Source organism: Parus major, chromosome 1A, assembly GCF_001522545.3.
Source record: "Parus major isolate Abel chromosome 1A, Parus_major1.1, whole genome shotgun sequence".
In the NCBI taxonomy this organism is placed as follows: Eukaryota; Metazoa; Chordata; class Aves; order Passeriformes; family Paridae; genus Parus; species Parus major.
The window spans coordinates 49,120,599-49,144,828 of record NC_031773.1 but is presented as its reverse complement, the minus strand read 5'-3'; the positions used below and the strand labels follow the sequence as shown (position 1 = coordinate 49,144,828).

Here is a 24,230-nt window from a genome sequence, read left to right as displayed (position 1 = left end):
AAATGTCACTTTACAGAAGACAACTAAAATTTGACAGAAAATCCATCACCTCTTCCAAACACTTTGTGAGCTCTTTTGGATGCCATGCCATGGCTTGTTGAGCAAGTAAGGTGGAACACAACTGCTCTTTTTCCACATCCATCTACTCAATCTCCATCTGCAGTCCATTCATCTGTCACTGGATGGGCCTGTCACTGCCACAAGGGCTCCCATTTTTAAAAAGCGCCAAAAAAAGTGAAAGGCAGCCAAGACCTCCTTCCTTTCTCCTCACTAGACAAATTCCAATCCCTAAGATGTTGGCATGGATCCCATTCTCCATGGTCCCCTGGCTAAATCCCAACCACAGTGGTGTCAGGCTGGGAGTTCCCTGGGCTCCTCTAAATGAAAATTATTTTCTGCAACTGAAATTGAGATCCCATTATCCCACTCTGGATCACTTCCAAGTAGCACAGAAGCCTTCAGCCTGTTTTCTCACCCACTAGGTACCAGTTCCTACCAAGTAAATCAATACACTTTCCTGGTGACCTGCAGCAGTGTTGGGGAACAGCTTCAGGGCATCTCAGGGTTTGAACTCAAAGGTTCTTCCTTCCAGGGGGAAGAAGCCTGTGATGATTCCTGTGCCACCAAAACTAGACTTTCAAGAGAAGAGCTGAGAGATAGAAATCCACACTGAAGTCCTGGAGCAAGCCCTGACTACAAAGCTCTGCAAGATTATTTTCCTCAAGGTCTCTATGGCCTTCTGCCCTATTCACAGCCTGGTTGATCTGTGTTGGCACAGACCATGTGGGAAACAAAGAACCAGAATTCTTGAGATATAGGAAATGCTTTTTATCAGAGCTCTACCCAATCCACTCATCCATTAGTCAGTGACTCCCACTGTCTGCCAGACCGCTTTAATTCCCTTTCTGTGAATTCTTCCTGCCTTCACCACCCTGGGAGTTCCTCCATAGATCAGGTGGAAGGCACGAGGCAGTATGTGAAATAGTTAACTCCCCTGCTGAAGATGCCAAGCTCCTTCAGCCGTGCCAGGGTTCCAAAAAACTAAGAACACTCCAGGTATTTTGCACTCCAGTGCACAGAGGGCTCTCAGAAAAACTCACAGCACTGTGGAAATAACCACAGAGAAACAACCAGAAGAGCGAATGAGAAAAAGAGATATAAAAAGGAAAGCAGAAAAATGCACACATTTGAGGGCAGGAAAGAGCAATGTGGAGATGCAGAGCATCATAAAGTGAGAAGATAAAATTATATTCACAGACACCTGGCTATAGGGAAAGAAAAAGGAGGAAGCCATATAGAGGGGAGAGCATAGATGCAAGGAAAAAGAACATGGAAGGGAAGGGGTGAGTCAGACAGGGAGAAAGGGAGGGATCTGTAGGGATTGCCTGATGTCAAATCTGATAGAAAAGAGGATTTATCTGCAAAAATAACCCACATCTAAGCCACAGCTTCAGAGCAGCTGCGCACACAGCCACAGCACCATTTGCTCTTAAGCAAGAGAAAAAATGTGCTGGTGCAGGTTGCAAGGCAAAGCAGGGTCGTGCCACACCAGGAGGCTCCCCATCCCAGCCTGCCCATCAGCCTGGACCAGGGCGAAGGCAAGGGAGAGAGAGAAAGAAAGGCAAGTCAGAGGAAGGCAATGGCGATCAGGGGCGGCGGGTCCGTCCCTGTCCAAGGTGCTGACCAGAGCCTCCTTCCTCCAGACCCGGCTGCTCTCCTCCTCCTGCCCCTTCCCAGAGGGCAGGGGCCACTCTGGGGACTGCAGGCAGACAAAAGCAGTGTGGTTCCTGGAGCGAGCCGAGCAGCGGGGAAAGACACACACAGTCAGCTACAAATAAAATATATTTTCCCCATTCCTCTCTCCTGTCAGTATTTTCAGCAGTGGGGCTGGGCTTTCTCAGGGCAGCACTGGATGACCAGCAGCAAAGTGTATGTGCATGGCTGGGGAAGTGAATGAGCATAAGGAACCTCTGCAGCTGCATTTCTGACCTGTCTGGAAATGCCATCGTACGGACTAGACATCCTCTCCAAGAAGGACAGCCCTCACTCCTCCTTGAACCAGCCTGTGTTGCCCTGGATGTGTCTGGGTGCGCTCTGTCCCTCCTGCTGCTGGATCCCAGAGATGGGAGGATGAACTCACAGCTGTCCCACCCGCACCTGATCCATCCAGAGTATATAACCAGGAAATAGCAGTCACAACAGTGTGGGTGTGTTGGGCCATGTTTGCCACCAGGGAGCTTTTGGTGGGGAGGTTTCACTCCATGGCCTTAATGCTTACAAAAGGCTTAGTCTGAAAAGAGGTCTGAAAACCACAGCCCACCCACAGGTGGACAGCTGCACTGTCCACACAGCAGTTTGAGCTGTGGACTGCCAAGTCATTTCAAAAGATGAAAGGGCTGGAATGGAGCTTGGCCTCCTCTGCCCTCAGCTCTAGGATGTGTCTCTGTCTTTTCCCAAACACATCCTGGCCTCACCAGGCCATTTTTGTTCCACAGAATTGCAAAGCAGCTGCCTCACAGAGGAGAAAGCAGTGCCCAGGACCCTGACAGAGCTGCTCAAAGGGCATCTACGGATGGTGTTGGCACAGCGTTGCAGAACAAACCTGTCTTTTCAAGATCAACCAGGTATCAGTGCTTTACTATCAGAAACTGGGTTTTCAATTCCCAATAGTCTGGCCCAGAACAATGTGTTTTAAAGAGCCAGTTGGACAAACATTTGATGGAAGGGGTATAAGGGGCTGCAGGACTAGATAACCTCCTGCTGGCTGGATAACAGCACCTCTCTAACTCTCTGTGATTCTAAAATGTGACCAAGTCAGAGAGCAGTTTCCAGTCACGCAGATCGTTGTGCTACCAGACTAATAACAACACAAACACTTTTTAACAGCACTGAAATCTTGCTTATATGTCACATGTAGCAGGAACTTGATATGGCACAAACATGATTCACGCTATGCCCATGTAACAACAAGCAGGACTCTAAAAGCACCTTTCTTCAGGTCACCATAAGAGGCAAAATTACCTCCAGAGATGCAGATGCAGGGCATCAACTGGGTCCCAACTCTTCTGTGAACCAAGCAAATTAGGGAGCTTTTAATCAACTGGGCCCACCTTACATGAAGATGTTCTGTCTGGCAGCAAGCCAGCCCCATCTTTTGGGATGCCTGAAGCCAGGAAAATAAATCAGGAAGAATCAGAACAGAACAGTGCCAGGTTAGCTAGGATAAATTACCTGCCCTGTGGCATCTCCCCCAGCTCTGCTCTCCTTGGCTGTCCTATGCCCAGTAGCTTGCTGGCTGAGTAGCCATCCCTCTCTGGTGGGCCAGTGCCACACGTTTAAGTTGGAACATCATTCTCCAGTTCTAGGAAATTGGATTAAGGGTCAGACAACACTGACTGTTATTTACCTTTGATTAAAACCAGCCCTCCTCCCTCCCAGGCCTGAGAGACCGATGTTGCTGTTATTTACTCTGCTGCCAAACCCGGAGTTCAATCCCTGCCCTGCGGCACTCAATAAAAGTCAGCACAGAGGTGGGGGTGTGCAGCAGGCAGGGCTGAGTGGGTGGAAGGGGAGTGATTATCCAGGCCACCATGTGCAGTTTGTTTCTTTTGAGACTCTGGCTCAGCAAGGACAGGGGTGGTCAAAGTGCCTGCCTCTGTGGCTCATGGGGCTGAGGAATCGAGCCAGGGTGATCCCAAGCAAGCCCTGTTTGCCCCATGCCTGTCTCTGGTGCTCTCCTCTCAACAAATCCCCATTTCCACACAGCTTCCCTTTCTGCTTATGTTCTTCTTTCTCTCTCTTCCTTCAGCCTCCCCTCCCTGCCTCCCCTTTCTGCCTTTTCCTCTCTTCTGCTCCCACTCCTTCCCACCCTCTTCCCCCCAGTCCCTTTCTCATTCCTCTCATTCTCCTCCTTCCCTCTCCCCCACTCTCCAAGCCGCTATTCCAGGACAATAGAGCAGATGGCAGGCTGTTTGTTTTATATGTCCCTTTGGAAAATCAGCTCAGCTGTTGAATCTGCGACTTTTGCTAAAAACAGACACCGTCCAATAGAGCTGAATGCCAGGGAGAAAGGAGAGGGTGTGGGGGGGCCCTGCTCTCCCCACCAGCTGCACCGAGACTCTGTCTGCACCCCACGCCATGCCTTTGGGAAACAAGCCTGTCAGAGAGCCCAGAGAGGAGCTTCTCCCCTGCAGAAAAAACACTGGCAAGCAGGGAGCTTGGCCAGCTTCTACAGCCAGCCTCGCTGCAGCCACAGCTGATGGTGATGTGGGAGAGGTGGGGCAGTGTGGAAGGGGCAGACTCTTGTCAGCACATCCATCCTGATCCTGCTCATTGCCCCAGCCTGCTGCTTCTCCCAGGGCTCGTGGAAACGGAGGTACGTGGGGTATGCTCAGGCAGAAGATGTGGCACAGAGCAGAAGCTGATGCTCTTTGCCAGCCCCACATCTCTTCCTGTGCTACTGGGAGAGCTGTGAGTGAGAAACCACCAGCCAGCAATGAGTGTGTGGAGAGGGGAAGACAGTCCTTGCCTTTTTCCTTCTGGCTTTCCCCTCTATTCTTTTAACCCCTAAGCCCCAAGGTACTGGTCATCAGGCCACCATTCATTTTCTGCCAGCACAGCCATGAAGAGGATGTAGATTTTTTTTCTCTGGTTCTTTCTCTTATCCAAGCCACTTGCTTCATCCCTCACCTCTCCCTTCACATGTGATTATACCAAACATATTTCAGATCTTCATGGTATTTCTGGGTGCAAACTCTGCTCCTGAACTCTGCCCCTCCCTGGCCCAAAAAAACATCTTCTTCTCCCTGCTTAGACATGACAATACTGCCTCATCAATCCTGTAAGCCCTCTCCTCCTTCCTCACCCTGTCTCCGCTTCTAAGTAATTCAGAGTAAGCACCCTGTCCAGCATGAAGTACAAACTTGCCTTGGCTCAGAACCAGGGCTGCTGGATTCTCTCTCTGCCAGTGCAATTGCTGGATATTTGATGGCATATCCTGCATCTGATACGTGGCCAAAGGCACCAGCTGCAGATTCTCTCTGTGCCCCACTTCTGGGGGTGGGATGGGGAAGGCAGGGTTTCAGAATAGCAGCATCACTCCCCATCCAAATGCCCTGTTTCATCACACTACTTTTTCCTACAGTGCTAAAATCAACACTGTTTTGTTTTTGAGCAGTGGCAGAAGGGTCAGGGCCAGAAAATCCTGTTTAATTTGTTCTTAAAGTTCACTATGGATCACATGCAGCTCCCAACAAAACCAAGAGAGGCTTAACCGAGGCACAGTCAGCTGTAAAATCGGAAGAGGCTCCTTAGCCTTGCAAAATCCTGGAAGGCATTTTAAACACAAGAGATAGGCAAGGAGCCTATTCTTGGGGTCTGTAATTAATCACTTACAGTTCAGGCAGGGAGAGAGATAAGTTCCCAGCTTTCTTGGAGCCGAAGCTGGATCAAACATGAAGGGAAAAAACCTCTCAGGCTGTCAAGGAACAGCCTGAAGAGGCAATGCCACCTGAGCAACAACAGCTCAGCTCTGCACTCCTTTAAACTCCCAGGTATTTAGGCAGAAAGTCTCCAGGAAAAATTCCTGCATCAGCTGGTGAGAACAAGCACAGTTACTTGAACACTTATGATGCTGCTTTGTCTTCTGACAAAGTGTTGCTTATGTCTGTGGCAACACTTGCATCCTTTTCAGTGCAGCCACACGATGAGCACTATTTGGCAGAAGAGAAAGTTCCAGGTAGTCTGAGATTCCATCTCGGGCTCCAACTGCTAGCAGGCTCCTCGAGGGAAAACATAAGGATGGTCCATGCCTCCCTGTGACCGTGCACTCACTGAATGCAGTAGTCACCCACCCTCCTCCAGCTTTACATCCATCCCAGAAGTGTGTAGAGCCAGATGTCAAGTCGGGTTTTTGAGATTGATGACAAAAAAAAAATTAACAAATTAATTAAAAGAGCTGCTGATCCCACTCTGGACTGTCTGAAAAGCCTGCATTGTAAGCAAGGGCAGAAGAAGTAAATTAAGAAGCTAAATCTATTGTAAGCAAGTGACTGCAACACTGACGAAAAGCCACTGACTTATCTGCAGTGTTATTAAAAAAAGGAGAGGTTCAGGGCCAACCAAACGGATCTCACCTGAACTCTGTCTCACAGGCTGGCATCCTCAGTGGCACTGCTGAGCTGCAGTTGCCCTGATCACAAAAAAAATCCAGAGCTGGGGGGCCAGGCAGCTCCCAAACAGCACTTTCAATGCACTGCTGAAACTCCCATGCTCCTCCAAGGCCTCGCTCAGTGGTTTCTTTCCTTCAAATCTCCCTTCTTCCTCTTCCTATTCCTCATCCTTTGGCTTCTGTCTGATAAACTGCTTGCCTTTTGAAGGCTACTTCCTTAGCAAGAAGCCTGGGGAGAGAGCTGAAGGCTGCAGTGTGAGTACAAGTTGGGCAAATCCCACAGAGGCTCAGGAATCTGTTTTTCTTTGGCAGCAGAGCTGTTAAGAGGAGTTGGCACCAGAGACAGAACCATTGTCTAGTGTTGCTATTCTTCTCTCTCTCCCCTTCAAGTCTTTAGCAACAACTGCAGTTTCCCACCTATTTCAACTAACTTCTCTTTCCCCCTAAAGAAAGGATAGTCATTAGCATTTTTTTGCACTGTCAAATAGGGCTCTTCTTATAAAAAAATCTTCACGCTAAGGGGAAAGTGAAGAAAAGATATTGTTAACATGAAAGCCTTACTTAATATTTTACATTTCAAATACTGTAACTGCTTTTTTTTTTTTTCCCCTCCTTCTCCTTTTTCTGAATTTTCAGTACACAGTTTAAACATCATTAATAGTGGTGGTTGCTATGGCGTTGGGCAGGCAGAGGTGTCTGTATTTGAAACCTTGAACTGCACTTAATGTTGTACAACAGCAGGGTCATGCCAACACCCTTGACTTTGACCCCATTTTTCCCAGTAAAATATAAAGACCATGTCTCCATTCCTTTTTATTCTTGGGAGAGGGCTTTTTTTTTTTTTTTTTCCCCTTTTTCCCCTGCAATGAGAAAAGGAAGTGTGAGCTAGAGAAAGGTAAAAAAAAAAAAAAAAAAAAAGAGAAAATACAAATTTAATAGACCCAGCGGAACCTTTCCAAAATGTTTGTTACATCAAGAGAAAGAGAATAAAAAAAGACAGCCCCTGAAAAGTTTCACATGAGATTGTTTCTCATTTTCCCAAGCAGCTAAACATTTTAATAAACTAGGAAAATGAGATTGTAAAACCACAACATCTGACAGCAAGCCCCAGGGGCAGGAACCATTCCTGAAACTAATTTTAACTCATGTTTTAGCGTTGATCAGATTTCATGTGGTGAACGTCCCATTAAGCTGTCTCTCTGTTCTTAGAGAAAACCTGGTTTCTTTTGTCGACTCAGAAGCTATTTTCTTTCCAGAGTACTGTCGTCACAGGCATAGCAGGACTTTTCTGTCATTCATTTCTCTACGGCCCAAGAGCTGCCCTGCCCCAGACATCTTCTCATCTGTTCTGTTTCCTTATGAGACAAGACATTTTCCACAAAAGTGGCACTTAACTGCTCCAGCAATGAAACCCAGTCTTAAACAGGTCCCCATACAGCCACTCAAGGATTCAACCCATTAAACATCTGATCTTCAGCTGTGCAAAATGCACCAGGTCAATTCAGACCAACTGAATCCAGGATCCAAAGCAAGCTTTCAGTTTCTCTGCTTTGCTTTTACCCCAGGGAAGTGAAGCTGCTGTACCAGTTTCCTCACATGAATTGCATTTTGCTCTGATTGTCACCAGGACATCTACAGACAGGACCAGCTTTTTAGCTCAAAGTCTCCATTAACATCAGCTGAAAAGATGAATAGGGAAAAATGATATATCCACGTAGTGTAGGTTTCTCTTGAAAACTCATTCTTTCTCACAAAACTGTATTTCATCTTCTGGCTGCGTTCAAGCCCAGCCACTGTGGGGCAGGACTTTTTGGTGCTGCAACTCTCTTCCAACAGCTGTGTCTCTGTTTTGTGCCATGTAGATTCTTGGCTGGCATAGCCACGTGAGCCAAGGGCTTTCCACAACTCAAGGAATGGTCACTGGCATCAGCTCGCTCCTGTGCCTGCTCAGGATGAGCTTCTACTTCAAAGGCCTGTTGTGCAACAGAAGAAAGCAAGGATGTGTGCTGCTACACAAGCTGACTAAATGCCAGTAAGAATGACCAGGTTGAAAAACAGCTCTACAGGCTCCTGCCTTCTGTTTTTTTCCAGAAATTAAAGTGCTTGTTCCTTTCTAGATTCCCCCTTTGCAGAGGTGGAAGGTCTTTCTGACGCCTTTCCTTTAAACTTTGTGTGCGCTGTGTAGGAGATGCTGGTGCTTGGGGGTGGAAGGAGGTGACAAAGTGGCCAGTTTTCAAAACAGCAAAGCCACACTGACAGTCCCCTTTGGCTCTTCCAGCCCACCAGCAGCAGGCTTAGTCACATCAGCAGCATCAAAGCTGAGCAGCTCTTTAGAGAAAGGGCATTTGTCCTTTCATCTGGAGATTACAGGATCTCTCACAGATCCCAGCAGTCTGTTTTGAAATGCTCTTTCAAGAAAAATACCTGTTTGTGGCACCACCTGCCATTTAAAACAGCCTCTTTTGCCTTCCAGCTTTTCCTGAAAAACCCTCCCCCAGCCACTTAACTGTGGGTACAAGGACAAAATGATGCCAAAGTTCATTCCCCAGCAAGGACCATTGCCCAGCTTTCACTCTGGGCACTGTATTGAGAAAAGAACCCTTCACAGACATGCCAGAAACCTTGTAGCCTGTTTGGGTCCGCTCCTTCCCCCTGTTGCGCTCAGCAGGGAGAGCAGGAAGGCAGAAAGCCGCAATTAGCATCTGGAGGAAAGACCCACAGAGATAAAAAGCTCTTTGCCTTGCTGTCTCCATTCCTTCGTGACTCAATTTTTTTGGTTGGGGACAGAAAAGATTATAAAGCTGTAACCTCTAATCCGCTCCTAAGCGCTCCTTCTCCATCTCTTCCTTTCTCCTCTCTTTCAGGCAGTTCTAATCCTTTATGTCTCTTCTCACAGATAGGAGCTGGAGTCTAATCTCAGACGACAGGTTGGTAATTAGAGCAAGAGATTATCCTGACCCCACATCAAGAAGGTAAAAGGAGAGGAATAATGCAGCACCATACAAGATCGAACCCTCAACATTCAATGCGGGAACCATCCCCATCTCACTCAGTTTCCTCCTGGCTCCCTTACCCCACGCCCTCCCTTTTGTTCCAACAGAGCTGGGAATTCCTAATTCTTCGTACTTCCTGCCCATCTCCCCTCTGTTGAGCAAGGACTATGCTCCTCCAGGATTCATTCAGACAGAAATGGTCACATTTTCCATTTCTATAGACTTTGACTATGCAGAGACTCAGCAGGTCTGTGGCTGCAAGTGTGGGCAGTAGGGAAAGCATGGATATGGAGGAAGAGGCCCTGCTCAAAGAGTCTGGAGCCATGACGTGCTGCCACCCACCAGGAGCTGGTATACACACACATATATATATACACCAGGTATAAACACACAGGGCCCTTCCAATCCAGCAAGACTGCCAGCCAGGGCACAGAGCAGCAGCAGCAAGTCCTCATCTCTACCCAGGTGGCCAGCAGTCACTGTCTGATCCTCGATGTGCTCAGAAGGCACACTGCTGCCATCCCTTGCACACAGCCCAGCACAGCTGAGAAGCTCATTCATGTGTCCAGCCCATCTTAGCCATCTTTGGATCAGACCTTGTCTCTTGTCCTGTGTCACCGGTACTGAGCAAGGCACAAGAAAGCCCCAAAACCACCACAGCGAAGGTGAAATTGGGAGCACCAAGCTTCTTCAGTCTCCCACTCCCTCCAGAGTGTCACCTGGATCTGCTGTAGCTGGGGCTCAGGCATCACCAGCCAACAGCCTGCAGGCACCAGGATGTGTTGGGGTAGAGGTGGCAGTGGAGGGATCGAAACCTGCTGGGGAAAAAGCAAAGTAAGGTCAGAGGACAGTTTTTACACCAGCACACAGCTGGAAGATGAAGACCTCTCCCTCACACCCCCATTCCACATCAGGCGCCCACCCTGCACCACAGAGCTCAGGACTGGCTGTTCACCCTAAAATGTCTTTTCTCAGCAAAGCCTCCCTCTGATACCCAAATCCAGCTCTAGCCCATGGAGCCCAAGCCCACAGCTCACCCTAATCAGGGAGATGAGCACTGCACCAGCCCCTGCTACATGGTTCTCTTGATGCTCTTTTCATCACCTAGCTGCTTCCCACCCCTGCCATCTCCAGCCAGGATCTTCCTACTCATGCTCTGCAAATAACAACTTTAGGTTTGTTCACTCAAAGAGAAGAAGGTAAATCAAAGAACAGTTTTGTTTGCAGTCAGCCTGAAGTGAACCTTTTTCTTTTTTCCCTTCAGTTTTCTCAGCAAAGCATAAAATGAAAAAACAAGCAGAATTTCCTTTCCTGAGTTTAAAAGACCATTTCTGTTCCTGTCCCTGAGGTAAAAGGTTAGCTTGTTCAGCCTCAAAATGGGAAATAAACAGCAATACTTTTGGCTTAGGCATTGTCCAAATAAAATGTTTTGAATGCTTCATTTCTTCCCACTCACCCAAAAAGGTTTGCAAAGTTTGTAAGTGTTCACAAACAGATTAATGCTGGGGTGCCCCTCACCCAACAAGGCATGGGGCTGTAAGGTTTCTGTCCCTCCCTGCAGCCCTCCTGCACCCCGTTGGGCTGCCTCCCCCTCCCAGCCTGTTGTCTGAGGGCTCACACAGCAGCAACACCCACAGCACTCATGCCCCATACCTTGAGGGATCCTCCTGGGGCGAGAAGGGGCCGCTGAGCTCAATGACATTGAGTTTGTTCTCAAACACACCATAGCTGAGGGTGACCTACAAAGTAGTGGTGAGAAAGGAGTAGAGAGAATGAGATGAGTTCAGAAGCCAGGAATTTGCTGTGGATGACAAAAACTCCCATTCTAGCTCTTTCTCTGCTGGCTTAGCCTCTATCTTCCACATCTCTTCCCTCTTCCTTCTTCCCATGATGGTCCACCCTACTAATCCTTTGCAAGGCATACACAGTGCCATGTCAAAGGCCCTTTTCCAATCATCATTTCTGCTTGTCCTTGTACCACATTCTCCCAGGGATGCCCTCAATCCTCCCATCACTCCCCATACAGTGCTCCCCCACCATTGATCCCAGGGCACCGTGACTGCCAACTGTGCTGCAGGCAACATCTGCTCCTTATTTCAAAGAAGCATTTGTCAGGAAAGCCTGCCCGGAAGAATGGATGATTGATTCAATGCACATCAGTGCAACAAGGTGCCTGTAAGCTCCCCTCCACCTCTCCTTCCTCACACACCTCCCTCTTGCTTCCTTTCCCCTCCTCACCTGCTGCACGAGCTGAGAGGTGGGGATGAGCTGCAGGTTCTCCAGGTGGGAGTGGAAGAGTGTATTGGGAATCAGCTGCCCACCGACTTTGCACTCGATGATGTAACCCACGGTGCAGTCATCCGGCAGGCGGATGAGCTCAGAAGTGCTCAGGAAGTTCCTGCCACTGGAAGAGAGTAGGGCTGCACAGGTTAGGAAAAGGGTAGGGGCAGATGTGGGCATCCATTTGGGCAGGAGATTACTGAAAACCAGGGTAAATCCTGTAACTAGGCACAAAATCCCCAAGTTCCACCTGCAAATACTTAGGAATGGGTTTGCTCTTTCAGCATTCCCAGCCATGCTGTCCCTGATACCTAATCCAAGTTCTTGGTAAACTGATGCTGACAGACTCAGCTTCACTGAGGCATTTCTCCACGTGTTTGGTGAAGTGCACTGCACCCCTGGGAGGGGGGTCAGTCAGACAAGAGACACAGTGGGAGCATGTGGCCAGGTCCAGGGGGAAGAAATAACAGGACATGCAGCTTGGATAAGCCATCTACTGTAATGTAACACCACATACTTGGCCACTTTTTGATGACAGGCTAAACCAAATTTTAAGGCTTCTGGAATTGGAATTTACACAGTGTGAAACACTGTCTACTACAACAACCCCCAGCAAACTTAAAAGTGTTTTAAGCATTTTAGAAACAGTAATGGCAGACTTTATGCCAGGTTAAGCATTGTCTACCTGTGTCACTTTCACTTTACCCTAGATCACAGATCATCCTCTTGAGTGGGTCTACCATAAAACACATTTCATGGGCTTTGGCTAAAGCAGCCAGCTGGTGTGGACCAGATCTGTCCTTCTGGGTATGCTCAGATCTGGTTAAGGCTGGCACAGCCAATGGCTACCAGTGTACATGCCTGTGTATAAGCTAGGGCATCATGGAATACATCATCCTGTTCTAGGCTAGGATAACACGACCTTGGGACCTAACTCTGTTTCCATGCATCAGGCTGAGGAAATGACAGTGGACACCTGAAGCCAAAGAGGGTGTGGGGTGAGGGAACAGAAAATGAGCTCAGGAGGGAGGTACAGAAAGCTGGAGAGACTGATGAAGGGGAGGTGAGATAGGCAGATGGGAAAAGAGTCATTTGAAGCTGAAAGGGATGGGAAGGAGTGTGGGGAGTAAGCAAGAGCCTTAAGGAGATGGGGACAGAGGCATGCATCATCCTGTGACCTTGTTTCCTGATGTGCCTGCTCTTGCCAGTTTTCAATCAGTTGGCAGACCCAGCCACTACATCCTTCCTCCAGTCTCACATCTTGCAGACGTGCAGCATGTGGCACTCTGCACCTCTGCAAACACCACAGGCACAAATCTAGGTCTGACATGGCCAGGAATTAATGTGCATGTTGCTCATCCCCAAAGGCTCCCACACTCCCCAGCTCACCTGGCCCAGGGCACCATCTTCCTTGCCAGCTCACGGCTGATGCAGAACCCAGCCCCTCCCGTGGCAAACCAGAAGTGCACGGGTTTCTGGAGAGAAACACCAGAGGAAATCAGTGGCAGAGGCTCAGACAGTACCATACTCCCAGAGGTGGGAATGCTGGAAACGCGGCCTTGATGTCAGGACAAACACAGCCCTATTGTCACCCCAGCCCCCTGACTGCTGCCCAGAAGGACTTGCTGGCAGTACAGCATGGATTTTCACTTCCTCATAACTGGAACAGCCAGTTGCTCCTGCTGGCAGCAACAGTTGGGGTGCCTAGGGCAGGCTTATGTCCTGTCAGGCAAGTACCCAAAGGCAGAGCAGCAATGTGGGATTGCCCCTTGGATGATCAAACTTAGTCTAAAACCTACAGCCATGTTCAGACAAGATGGCAAGTTTTCAGCTGTTGCCATTGCTCCTGGGACCTGGCTCTCCTTGCAATACTGTGCTGGTTTTGGCCAGGGTGGGTAGAGTTAACTTTCTTCACAGTGGCTGGTGTGGGGCTGTGTTTTGGATTTGTGCTGAACACAGAGTTGACGATACAGAGATGTTTTTGCTATTGCTAAGCAGGGTTTACACAGAGCCTTTTCTGCTTTTCGTACTGACCCACTGGTGAGGAAACTGGGGATGCAGGGGAGGCTGGGAAGAAACACTGCTGGGACTGGTGACCCCAACTGACCAAAGGGATTTTCCAGCCCATATGACACCATGCTTAGTATATATATAAAGAGTGGGGAGCAGCAGGAAGGGGGGAACATTTGGAGTGATGGTGTTCGTCTTCCCAAGTCACCACGATGTGTAATGGGCCTCTGGAGGTGGCTAAACACCTGCTTGCCCATGGGAAGCAGTGATTCAATTCCTTGTTTTACTTTGCTTGCTTACATGGCTTTTGCTTTCCCTTTCTTTATCTTAAACCAGGTTTTCTACCTTTTGCCCACTCCCTCTGGTGGGGGAGTGAGCGAGTGGCTGCATGGGGCTTGGCTGCTGGTGGGGTTAAGCCATGACAAATGTGAGCCAGAGCACCAAAACAACCCACTGCCCCTGCACCACCACCATGGGTCGTACCGTCTGGTTGTTTGGCAGCGTTTCAGAGGCCCAGATGGGTCGGTTCAGGCTGGGTTTGCCCAGGTAAACATCCCACGTCTCCGTGTAGGAGGACAAGAGCTTCAGGAGCGCCCGAGGGTTCAGGTAGTTGTCATCATCCAAGTGGCAAAACCAGCTGGGGCAGACAGGAAGACACAAGAAGTTCGTGGTGAGGAGGGTGCCTCTTGCTCTCAGGGGTCCCCCCACGGCAGCCCTGCCTCACCTCAGGCCGCTGGCCAGGAAGGCGTCGAACTCTGCAGCCATCTTGCAGGACAGGGCCAGGTGGCTGTGCTCGGCAGAGCAGTTGGTGAAGATCACATGGCCACCTGCCAGAGGAGGGAAAGCTCAGAGCCAGCCCACTTTGCACGGTCACAGGGAGGACATCTGGGCAGGAGGGAAGGGGTTTGTTCACAGACAGTCTCCTCACGGCCCCCCAAAAGGCATCCAAGCCCATGGCAACATGGGTTCCACTCCTCCCCCTACCAGAGGATGAAACCTGGACAAAGCCAAGCAACTTGGCCAAGACTAGGAAGCCTGCCATCCACACTTCCACCTTGCCAACCATGTTGCAGAGGTTGAGGGGCTCTGTCATGTGCTGCTTCTGCCCATGGATGCTTTAAAGCAGAGAGCACTCTTCCTCCAGTCAGCTGCATGCCCTGGGTTAAGCCACTACTCCAAATCACCATCACCACAGGAAACATGGTAAGGGGTGTGTTTTGATGGGCACTGCTGGGGCAGGACAGCCAGCCCTCACACCAGACCCCTCTCAAGGCCAGGGCAGATCAGTGGCTGAAGGTGGAGTAGAAAGGTGGTGTCATAGGACAGGTCATTACCCATTCTGCTTTTCAAGGCACTGTCTTCTTCATCAGTGAAGATGTAGGTCTGGGGAAACAAGGAGAAGAGATGGCTGTCAGGGATGGAGCTGGTACTGTTCCTGGCTGCCCACCTCTTCCTCTCACAGCTGGACACACTTGACATGGTTACCCCACTCCATCCTCTGCTGCTGTACCCACTCCCAGGCAGCAGATGATCAGAAGGATGGCTGTGCTCCCCACTCCTGCAGGGCACAACCATCAGTGCTTGTGTGGCTTCATTTCCCCCCCCACCCCACTGCCTTGGGAACAGGGGTCCCACTACGCTGAGCGAGGGGGCGAGGAAGCCCTGGAACTGGTGTCAGTGGTAGAAAAATTAAAGCATTGTGGTTAAATGATGCTTGGGTTAAAAGAACATCTGCTTGTGTGTGAAGTGTGCACAGCCCCCTGCCACTTTCTGCCCCCACCTCCTCCTCTTGCTCCACTCTCAGGCTCCTCTAATCCCCCTTGCTGCCATTATGTGGCACATCTCCCCCTCTTCAGAGCCAGGCGAGGATCAGGGCTGGTGGAGAAAAGCTTTCCTCAAGCAGAAAATGAGCTTTCATGAAATGAAAAAGGAGTCGCGAGCCATAAACAGTCTCCCCACCAGCTGCCCACAGGCTGGTTAAACACAGCACCTGCACAGGCACAAAGGGAACAAGGCAGGCAGACAACAGCTCCAGCAGCCAGCACTGCTCCCCAAAGGCTCTGGCAGGGAGACACGAGTCTACATCTCCCCACACCCACTCAGCATTTGGGAGATGGATCCCTATCTAGAGGACACAGCAGGAGAAAAGCTGTGTACGTGAAAATAAGGCAATGAAGGCCCCTCAGAGATCACCTGGCCCAAGCAGAGACAGCAGGATGGTTTTGTGATCTCAGATGGATGAGCTACAGCGCTTGATGAATTACCCTCCAAGAGCTGAGCTGCAGCAATGGAGCATGCACACATTCCTACCCCGCCCCACCAGTAAAGTCACTTAGTTAAAACCACTTTCAAGAAGCAATTAACTAAGTCTTCAGGTAAAGGAACTGCTCTGGGTCAGGGGACCATATCACAACCTTCAGGCAAGGCAGGGACTGTCAGCAGCATGGGATTTCTCTTGCCAGCACGTCAGAGTTAGAAATTTCCACTCTGGCAAATGTTTTCATCTTAAGAAAAACAAAATCTGAAACTGTTGAAAGTTTCTGACATTTTCATTAAAAAAAAAAAACAAACAAAAAAAACCCCAAGAAATATTGTTACTGGAAATTACTTGCTCACAGATATAAAACCAACTAGATACCACGTGTCTAACAAACATCTCATTTGATTGGCTTAAAATAGCAATCTGCATCTTTTCCAAATTTTCTTGTAAAAATATTCTGAGGTTCCCAGTTTTCTCTTGATGCAAGATGGGAAATGTTTTGTTTTTTTTTGCAGACATCCAACACGTTTCTGTGGAACCCAAGAATAAAAGTACACCATCACCACAGGCAACACCAGACTGTCCAAAATAACTGGAAAATGGGAAATATGAGTGTGGGGACTAGGCAAGTATGATTTTTCTGGCACTTTCCAACTCTGATCTCTATGGCACACCTGGCTGTGCTCGAGAAATGCAAAAGAAAATCACAATAGCACAGGCAGCTGCCTCCATGCTCGTCTCTCCATCCCTCACAACCCTGAGGGTGGGAAACCTGGAACAGCAGTTGCTGCCAGAGACAAAGCACAGAAAGTATCCCTCCATTCTGGAGTGGGAAAGATGGCTGTGTAGGAAAGGATGTCTGCTGGACAGCAGTGCCAGCAGTGATAGGGAGCCACTGTGTCAAGCAGCTTTTCCTGGCAACTCTTCATGAACATTAGAGCTCAGGCAATGGATGAACACTAGACTTTGGGACCTCCTCAGCCCAAACTGGGGAAATAGCCTAGCAATAAAAATCTAGGAAAAGGGAATAAAGACGTGGAACCTGACAATCCAGGGCCATGTTCATTGCCTAGGTTCCCAGGGAACCCCTTTTCTATGAAGAAACCCTCTCCAAAATGCAAACACATCAGCAGGATTACTGTTGTCTCCTGCACAGAAAACAGATTCAAAATCTGTGGTGCGTTCATATCACTGAAAATCTGAGATCAAGTTCAGGATGGGCCATTCAAAGGTTTTATTTCAACTGGCTGGGTGTGTGGACTTCCAAAAGGAGGGGAAGTGCTAGAAATAGTTCATGTTACCAAACCACAGAAAGCTGGACTTATCTCCGTCAAAACTACTGGGGCCAGGAGTGTAAGTCACTCCAGGATTCCACCCAGCTAAACAGTCATCAGAACCCCCACTTCTATTTAGATTAAGCTTTTGCTGAGGAAAAGGCCTTTCACTAAAATGACTTTCACATCAATCTCCAGTGGGAAGTTTGTCATGGATCAGTTCTCAAGAGGCAGAGCATGGTCCAGCAAAGAGTGCCCATCTCCCACTTCCCCATCTCTCACCAACTGCATGATTTCAGATTAAACAGAGCATTTGCAGAGACAATCTCTCCCTCTCTTATTTTCTACCCAAACAGAGGATTTTTAATTCAGCTCCCATACAGTCTGTCCTTGCCATCAAAACCACAGCTGTTCCTGCCTCCTGTTACAGTCACCTAAGCCTGACCTGGGAGGTCTGGGTTGCTTCTTCCAGGAGGAAACCATGCAGTTCTCCAGCTCTGAAGCCAGGCTTGGCATCAGCAACACAGCCAGCTGCTAAAATTTCCCTGCTGGCTACTGGTGGAGAAAGACTCACTGAATTGGTCTCCAGCCATGATTAAGGGCAAGTGAGACGTAAGTTGCTGGATCAGCCCTAGGAGAAAGCAGCGTCTGCACATCAGGACTTCTGAGACCTGAATTTCTCCAGGACTGGCTCCTAAAGCCTGTGTCTCTCCATAAGGACTCACTAATAGGAGGTCTGGTGCAGTATTCCTTTCCCCACAACAATTAAATGTTCTTTGCAAATTGAAAGCTGTCCTTTTTTTGCTAAGCAAGGTTCTCTATATTGTCAAATTTTCTAAAACTAACCCTTTCCTGTAAACTTAAAAAACCCTTAAGCAGGAATATATTAAAAAAAAAGGTTTTGATTTTTACGTACTTCTCTTTATCTCCCTTTCTGCTCCTACTCCACTTCCCTCAAAGCCATTTCATATAAAAAGCAGAAGAAAAACAACAAAAAATGAGGAGGAAGGAGGAAAATACTGAGCTTGCAACAAAAATTGATAACACTGAAAAAGCTCCGTTTAAAAATGAGTGACACTCCCATTCTACCCCTTCCTTCCTTCATTCCTGCTCAGTCTGTGTAGTTTTCCAGAGGCTGGCAGCTGCATGGGAAATTCAACACCTCTTCCAAGGTTTGGACATCACTTGCATGCCAGAGGGGATCAGATGAATCTGGGGAGCTAGTATCTAATTCCTGTCATCAGCAGAATGGCCAGGCACTGATTTATCAAACAAAGGAGGGACAGCCGAATTGCTCCTTCAAAACCCACTGGGAAGGCCCCAGGAGCAATATCCTAATGCCAGTGCAGCCATGCAGTTGGGTTTGGCCTCTCCAAGGAGCTGCTGGGCTGGAGCAGGCCAGAGAGGAGAAGTGCATCTGGAGGAGGAAGAAGGGCATCTGAGATGGTGAGAGGGACACGCAGCCAGGAGAGGAAGCGTGCTCAAAATAGGACACGGCTTCCTGTGACGACCGCAGCAGACCAGACAGTTGCAGCACCATGAAATGGAAAACCACCCTTACCCAGAAAACTCTGCATTGCTTCAGGCACTCTCCTACCCAGCACCTCCGCCCCCGTCCCCCTTCCTCGCTGGGGCCTGAATTTGCCTTATAGGCACCCATCACACACAGGCAGAGGCAAAAAAAACCCACCCCTCAGGGCAGCCACAGGATTTCTTCTTTCTTGAGGAGCAGCTCTGCGAGGGAGGGAGGGAGGAAAGCACCGGAGCTCTGGGGAGTACTCCTGCCCACCAGTTTGCACAGCACCACTGATGTGGTGCCCCACATCAGTTTCTCTAGCAGGAAGGAAACTCTCCAAACAGTTCTAGCAAAGGATGGAAACATTGGGCCCCAGTTAAAAAAAAAAAATAAAAAAATGGAAAGCACACCCACATCACCTCAAGATCATGCACATGAAAGCGCCTGCCCAAGAATGGAAAGTATGGATTGTGCTGATGGTGCTGGGGGTTGAGCAGGGCTAACTACAGGAGGTCCTCCAGGAGCCTGCCTGCCTTGTTCTCTTGCCCACTGCACTGCACCTTTCCAGGGCAATGGGTGTCCAGGCACAGTGTAGGCATCCTGACAAAGGGCCAGGGGAGCCTGTCAGCTCCAAACCCAACAAACTCATGGCACTAGGAGGTGGAAATGCATTTCATACAGACACAGGATGGTCTGTGCACTCAGTCTGACACGGCGTCTTCACCAGCCTGTCACATGAAGCAGCTACTGTTGAAACATTTTGCTGGGTAGCATCTCCCTCTGAACATGAAGTGAGAAACGGAGAAAATGAGGCAAAGTACTGAGGGGCACTACAGTGCCCAGCCTCCCTCCTCTGGATTTTATCCCCTTGCCCTGACACCCCATCCTTTCCCCTTTACTAACACCTTCTCTCTAGTCAGAACCCACACACTCACCTGTTCGCTGACCTGGGATATCCACGTGTCCAGGAGCAGCTCCATCCTGCTCTGGTGAAACCTCTTGGTTGTCTTCACAGCTATGAAAATGTCCCCAAGCGTCAGGCTGCCCTCAGTCCTGTATACCTCCGGGGGATGGAGTTTGAGGTCCTTCTGCCCCCTGCCACCGGCTCCCTCTGGGCTCCCTTCTCTCTGTTGCTCTGGCTTCTCCAACATCCCCTCCCAGAGCCCTGGGTACCGAGCTGCTTCCCGAGCCCCACGGTGCCACACAGAGAGGAGAGCCACACTGGCAAGGAAGAGTGCGGCTCCGGAGACACCATGGACGAGCCAGCGGCCCATGGCTCCCGAATCGATGCCACCGCAGCCAGTATCCTACGGAACGAGGACAAACTCTGCCTGTGCCTCCGAGTGACGCTGTCTGCTCTTCCCGAAGCCTCCGAAAGGGCAGGGTTAGTCAAGAGCAAGGTCTGGACAGGATGTGGTCAAGGAACAGGGTGGGCAAAGACCAGGAAGCCAAAGTCAGCAGACCTGAAGGATCCCGATGAAGCAGGGGGGCTGTGATTTTCACAGACTACGGAGGGCTCAGTGACCCAGCGAGGCAGGGACACTGGAAAGTACTCCGAGGAGACGGCACGTGGCTGGCACAGCCTGCCAGGAGGAAAGCCAGCATCCCTGCTCCCGACGGAGAGGCCGAGTGTCCCGGGCTGGGGGTCGAGGGGGCGGCGGAGGAGATCAGAGCCATGGGTGGGCAGTCTGGAGCGCAGGCATCAGCTGCCCAGCGGCTGGGGAGAGGGCGGCAGACACGGGGCTCAGCCTCGGCACCTGCTCCCCGCCGCTCCCGGCCAGCCCCGGTCCCGCCTCCGGGCACAGGGCGGGGCGCCAGCCCGGGCAGGGAGCGTGGGGAACGGGGGAGCCCTGCCTCCGACGGGGCCTTTGTCTCCGCACGGCATCCCCGCTCCGGAACACCGCCAAGGTGACGAAGGGCACATATAGGAGGACAGACCTGCTGCTTGAGTGATTTCCCCGCTTGTCTGTGACAGTTCAGACCGATCCCTGCAGCCCTGCTCGTCCCGGTGCTCTTGAGAGAGGAGGGGATGGTGACACTGATGTGGGTTCTGGCGAAGTTAAGGTGCGGGGTCCTCTGTTGTTCTTGCTGGGAACGATTTTTCCCCAGGAATTCCCTCAGCCCCAAACTTTTCCTATGGACACAGGTCTGAATTGCTGCCCCTGCCTTTTCGTCCCAGCTTGCTTCCCAAAGCAGGATCGTGTTGTTCCCTGCTGTCCCTCCTACCGCCACACCCCAGAGTCTCAAGCTGGGCTGTGAACCCCACTTCTGACACCCAGCTCCTAAACCACCACTCTGCTCTGGAAGGTCACTTTTCCTCGGCCTCCAGCCCTGGAACCCCTGCCCTCTGCCCCATCTCACATCCCCACCAGGATGTCCAAGGACATTCTGCTGCCCAGGTGGCTGCAGAACCGGTGACACCCACAGGAAGAGATACACCAGCAACCACAAGCATGAGGAAGGGCCTACTGCCTCCCTTTCAGTTGTAGAATCACAGAATGACTTGCGTTGGAAGTAACTTTGAAGATAATCCAGTTCCAAGCCCACTGCCACGGGCAGGGACACCTTCCACTAGACCAGGCTGCTCAGAACCTCATCAAACCTGGCCTTGAACGTTTCTGGGGGAGCACGGGGGGCTGGGGTGTGCAGTGTCACTGCTGACTTTATATCCCACCCAGGTCCTCGCCTCCTGCAGCAGGGCTGAGCTCAGCAACTTGTCCCTTGTGGCTTTCGTGCTGTCCAAGATGTAGCTTCCACTGGGCAAGGAAAAGGGATGTTCTCTCTCTTTGGAAAACCTCAGAGATCTGCAGGCACAGCAGCAAAGTGGCACCTCCAGCTCCTTCCTCACCCCCCACCCTCACCACTGAGCCACCTTCACTTCCAGCCCTCTGGTTGCCAGCAAGGGATAGGGGTATCAGACACCCTCAAAACATGTGGGAGCCCCTCCCAAGGACAAAGACCACGATGGAAGGGAAATTGTGGGGTCAGCACCACAGATGGCTGCATGCTTTTGCTGGTTAGGTATGGGGCAGGTGACCATGCAGTCCCCTTCACACTACCTGTAGGCCACGTTGCAGAGCAGCCAGAGGAATACAGAGAGACAACCAGCCCAGGATGGGGGGGATGATACCCATAGCCCCATCTCAGCTTCCCTGTGCAGCAGGCGTGGGGACAGCAGGATGGCAGTGCTCTACATAAGCTGCTGAAATCAGAGCGCCTCCTCAGGGAGCTACAAGCTGTGGGCATCCAACCTCAGCATACCAAAAAAAAAATAAAAATAAAAAGTAATAAGTTTGGGCCCAGGAGAATTGGCGGGGGCGTGGAATGGCTCCATGTGGAAAAGGACACCCTGCCCCAAGCACGTGTCAGATCATGGGGCCTTAGAAAAGGGGGCAGGACAGCCTGCCAGGGTCCCTCTGTTCCACATTCCCACCGTGTGTCCAGCCACAGACACTCCCCAGGCACACAAGGAAGACCTCCATGCAGGGCTAAACCTATGTGCTTAGTTTCTCCACATCTCAGACACACTCTCACTCTGCCCCTGTCCCTGGCTACAACTTTTTACTTTTTTAAGTAAGAAACCACTGAATCCACTTCTCTTTCCTCCTCCCCTGTATTTCTCTAAGTCTCAAAGACTCCTGCCTTCCCCTGAAGCAAGAACATCTCCAGAGCATCTCCCATATCCCTTTGGAGAGTCCCTGCAGGTTTTATTTTTAGATCCCTTTGAATACTGATGCTTTCTTACACTGATTTGGGGCATGGAGGGAGTCACTCACCTTCAGGCCTTACATTACTGCAGGGATGTGAACATGGTGTGACTGGGATTGCTCACACGGCTGGCTAATGCTCCTGAACTAGAAATTAACCTTCCTGAGTGCTCCAGCCACATACCAGCAGCCTCGGGCACCTGTAAAGGAAGCTTCTATAGCTCCAAGGCATCCTGCTGCACCTCCCAGCTGGCTTAGGAGATCATTTGGGAGGCACAGGTGAAGCACAGGCACAGCTCCTTAGTGATGGCCCCAGAAGACATTACAAATACAATTCAAAGCTCCCTCATACAGAGCATGGTGCCAGGAACCTCTGCTGGGGCAGGGAGCCACTGTGGACGAGGCTGGTGACTGCCCAGGGTGACACATACGCCACCTCAACCATCCCCTCCCTGGAGGGAGAAATCTTGCTCTCACTGCCTCTTTACAGGGGTTTGCACAAGGCTGTTACAGCAGGTAATTGGTGCCCAGGGCTGCTAATTGCATTGTGCCTGTTACCTAAACCGTGACTCATTGCTCCAAGCAGGCAGCCACCCCCCCAGGAGGTAAAAAGAAGGTGGGCTGGGGTGTGCAGGGCAGAGAGGGTCATTTATGTTTGCCTTGGAGCCCTCTGCCTCACTTCTCACCCACGTCCAGAACAAGTTAAGGCTGGATTTTGAGCTGGATAAAGAGAGAGCCTGGAAGAAGCCTGGGAGCAGGGGAGGCAGTGCTGCTGCTGCTTGGCTAGCTGGGCAGTGCCAACCTGCCTCCCAGCTACCTTCCTCTGCCTCCCCTTCCCTGTGGTTGGACAGCCCAGGGAAGTGCTGGGGGATGTGATTCTTTGGGAGGGCAGCAAGGGCTAAGCTGGGAGCACAGCCTGACTACCCAAGGTGGAGGGGCTGCTTTTAACCCCCTTCAGCCCAGGCCACAGGGCTGGGGCTGTTTCCCGGTGCCATCAGGGACAGGAGGAAGTTTCACGCCCTGAGTCACAGTGCCTCATACTCAGTGTTTTCCCTGAATACTCAAGTGCTATTTTTCCCCAGCAAAGATGCAAATTCAAATCTCCAAATCCATGACAGGGTGAATGGGAACTTGTTTTGGGACTTGTCTTCTCATCAGTTCAACAAGAATCCCACTTTGTTTGCCTGCAGGGCAAGCACCCTCCCAGGGGACTGGCTGTGTCGGGATGCTCAGCTGCATCCCCTGGAGTGGATGCCATTTGGGAGCTTTCATCTGGAGCCCTGTGTATGCCAGCTCCCCCTTCCCTGAGAGAAGAGCTGCATGGCTCCAGGGCAGAGGACTTTGCTCTACATTTTAGTGACTGCAAGTTAAAATCTTCATTCTCTTTCCTCCCCCCTTCACTCTCGTCCTCATAAAAGACACTGGCAACTGGTTTAGAGCCTGAAATAACACCTCACAGGGGACTCGTGAAGATCAGCAAGTTAATCTTTGCTCAGAGCTTCACAAGTGCATGCATGGCACCAGCAGTGCCAGACCACAGGGGCAAGGAGGACAGTCAGAGGACCTGACTGGCGCTGGCTGCCCATCTTCTCCCACTGACCTCAGAATCAGCAGACTCTGCCTGATTCATACCCCAAGAGCCCCAAGCCTCCCAGCGTCACAGACTTCATTTTCCTCTGGCATGCCTCAGGAAAGCCCACCTACCACCCCAATCACCACCTCTCCACACCTATGTATCCTGGTACCCCTTTCCTGTGGGTGGATACAACCAACAGTGGCTGCATAACAGGATCCAGGACCATGCACCCTAAGTGAGCGCTGCTGTGGCTACCCAAAGCCTCCACCTTCCCCCTGCCAGAGTCTGAACCCACTCTTGGCCCTGTGTGAGGGTGAGAACCCCACCTTGCAGGGGCACTGTCCCCCTTTCTCCCAGCAGCATGGCTGGGCTCAGTCTCCTTGTTGTCCCCCAGGAGGGTGAAGTAGCTGGCTTGTCACTTCACACTAACCAGGGCACGGAGGGA

General features: G+C 50.6%; 1 protein-coding gene across 1 annotated transcript; it reads right to left on the bottom strand.

Annotated features, from left to right (window-relative positions):
* Positions 1-7,082: 7,082 nt before the first annotated feature.
* On the bottom strand, positions 7,083-23,827 carry MFNG (MFNG O-fucosylpeptide 3-beta-N-acetylglucosaminyltransferase). Its single transcript, XM_033514634.1, has 8 exons — positions 19,438-23,827; positions 14,787-14,835; positions 14,177-14,279; positions 13,936-14,089; positions 12,832-12,917; positions 11,401-11,566; positions 10,816-10,901; positions 7,083-9,977 (listed from the first exon to the last, which is right to left on the bottom strand). The coding sequence occupies exons 1-8, from the start codon at positions 19,774-19,776 to the stop codon at positions 9,911-9,913; spliced, it is 1,050 nt and encodes a 349-aa protein (XP_033370525.1). The 5' UTR covers positions 19,777-23,827; the 3' UTR covers positions 7,083-9,910.
* Between the last annotated feature and the right edge of the window lie 403 nt (positions 23,828-24,230).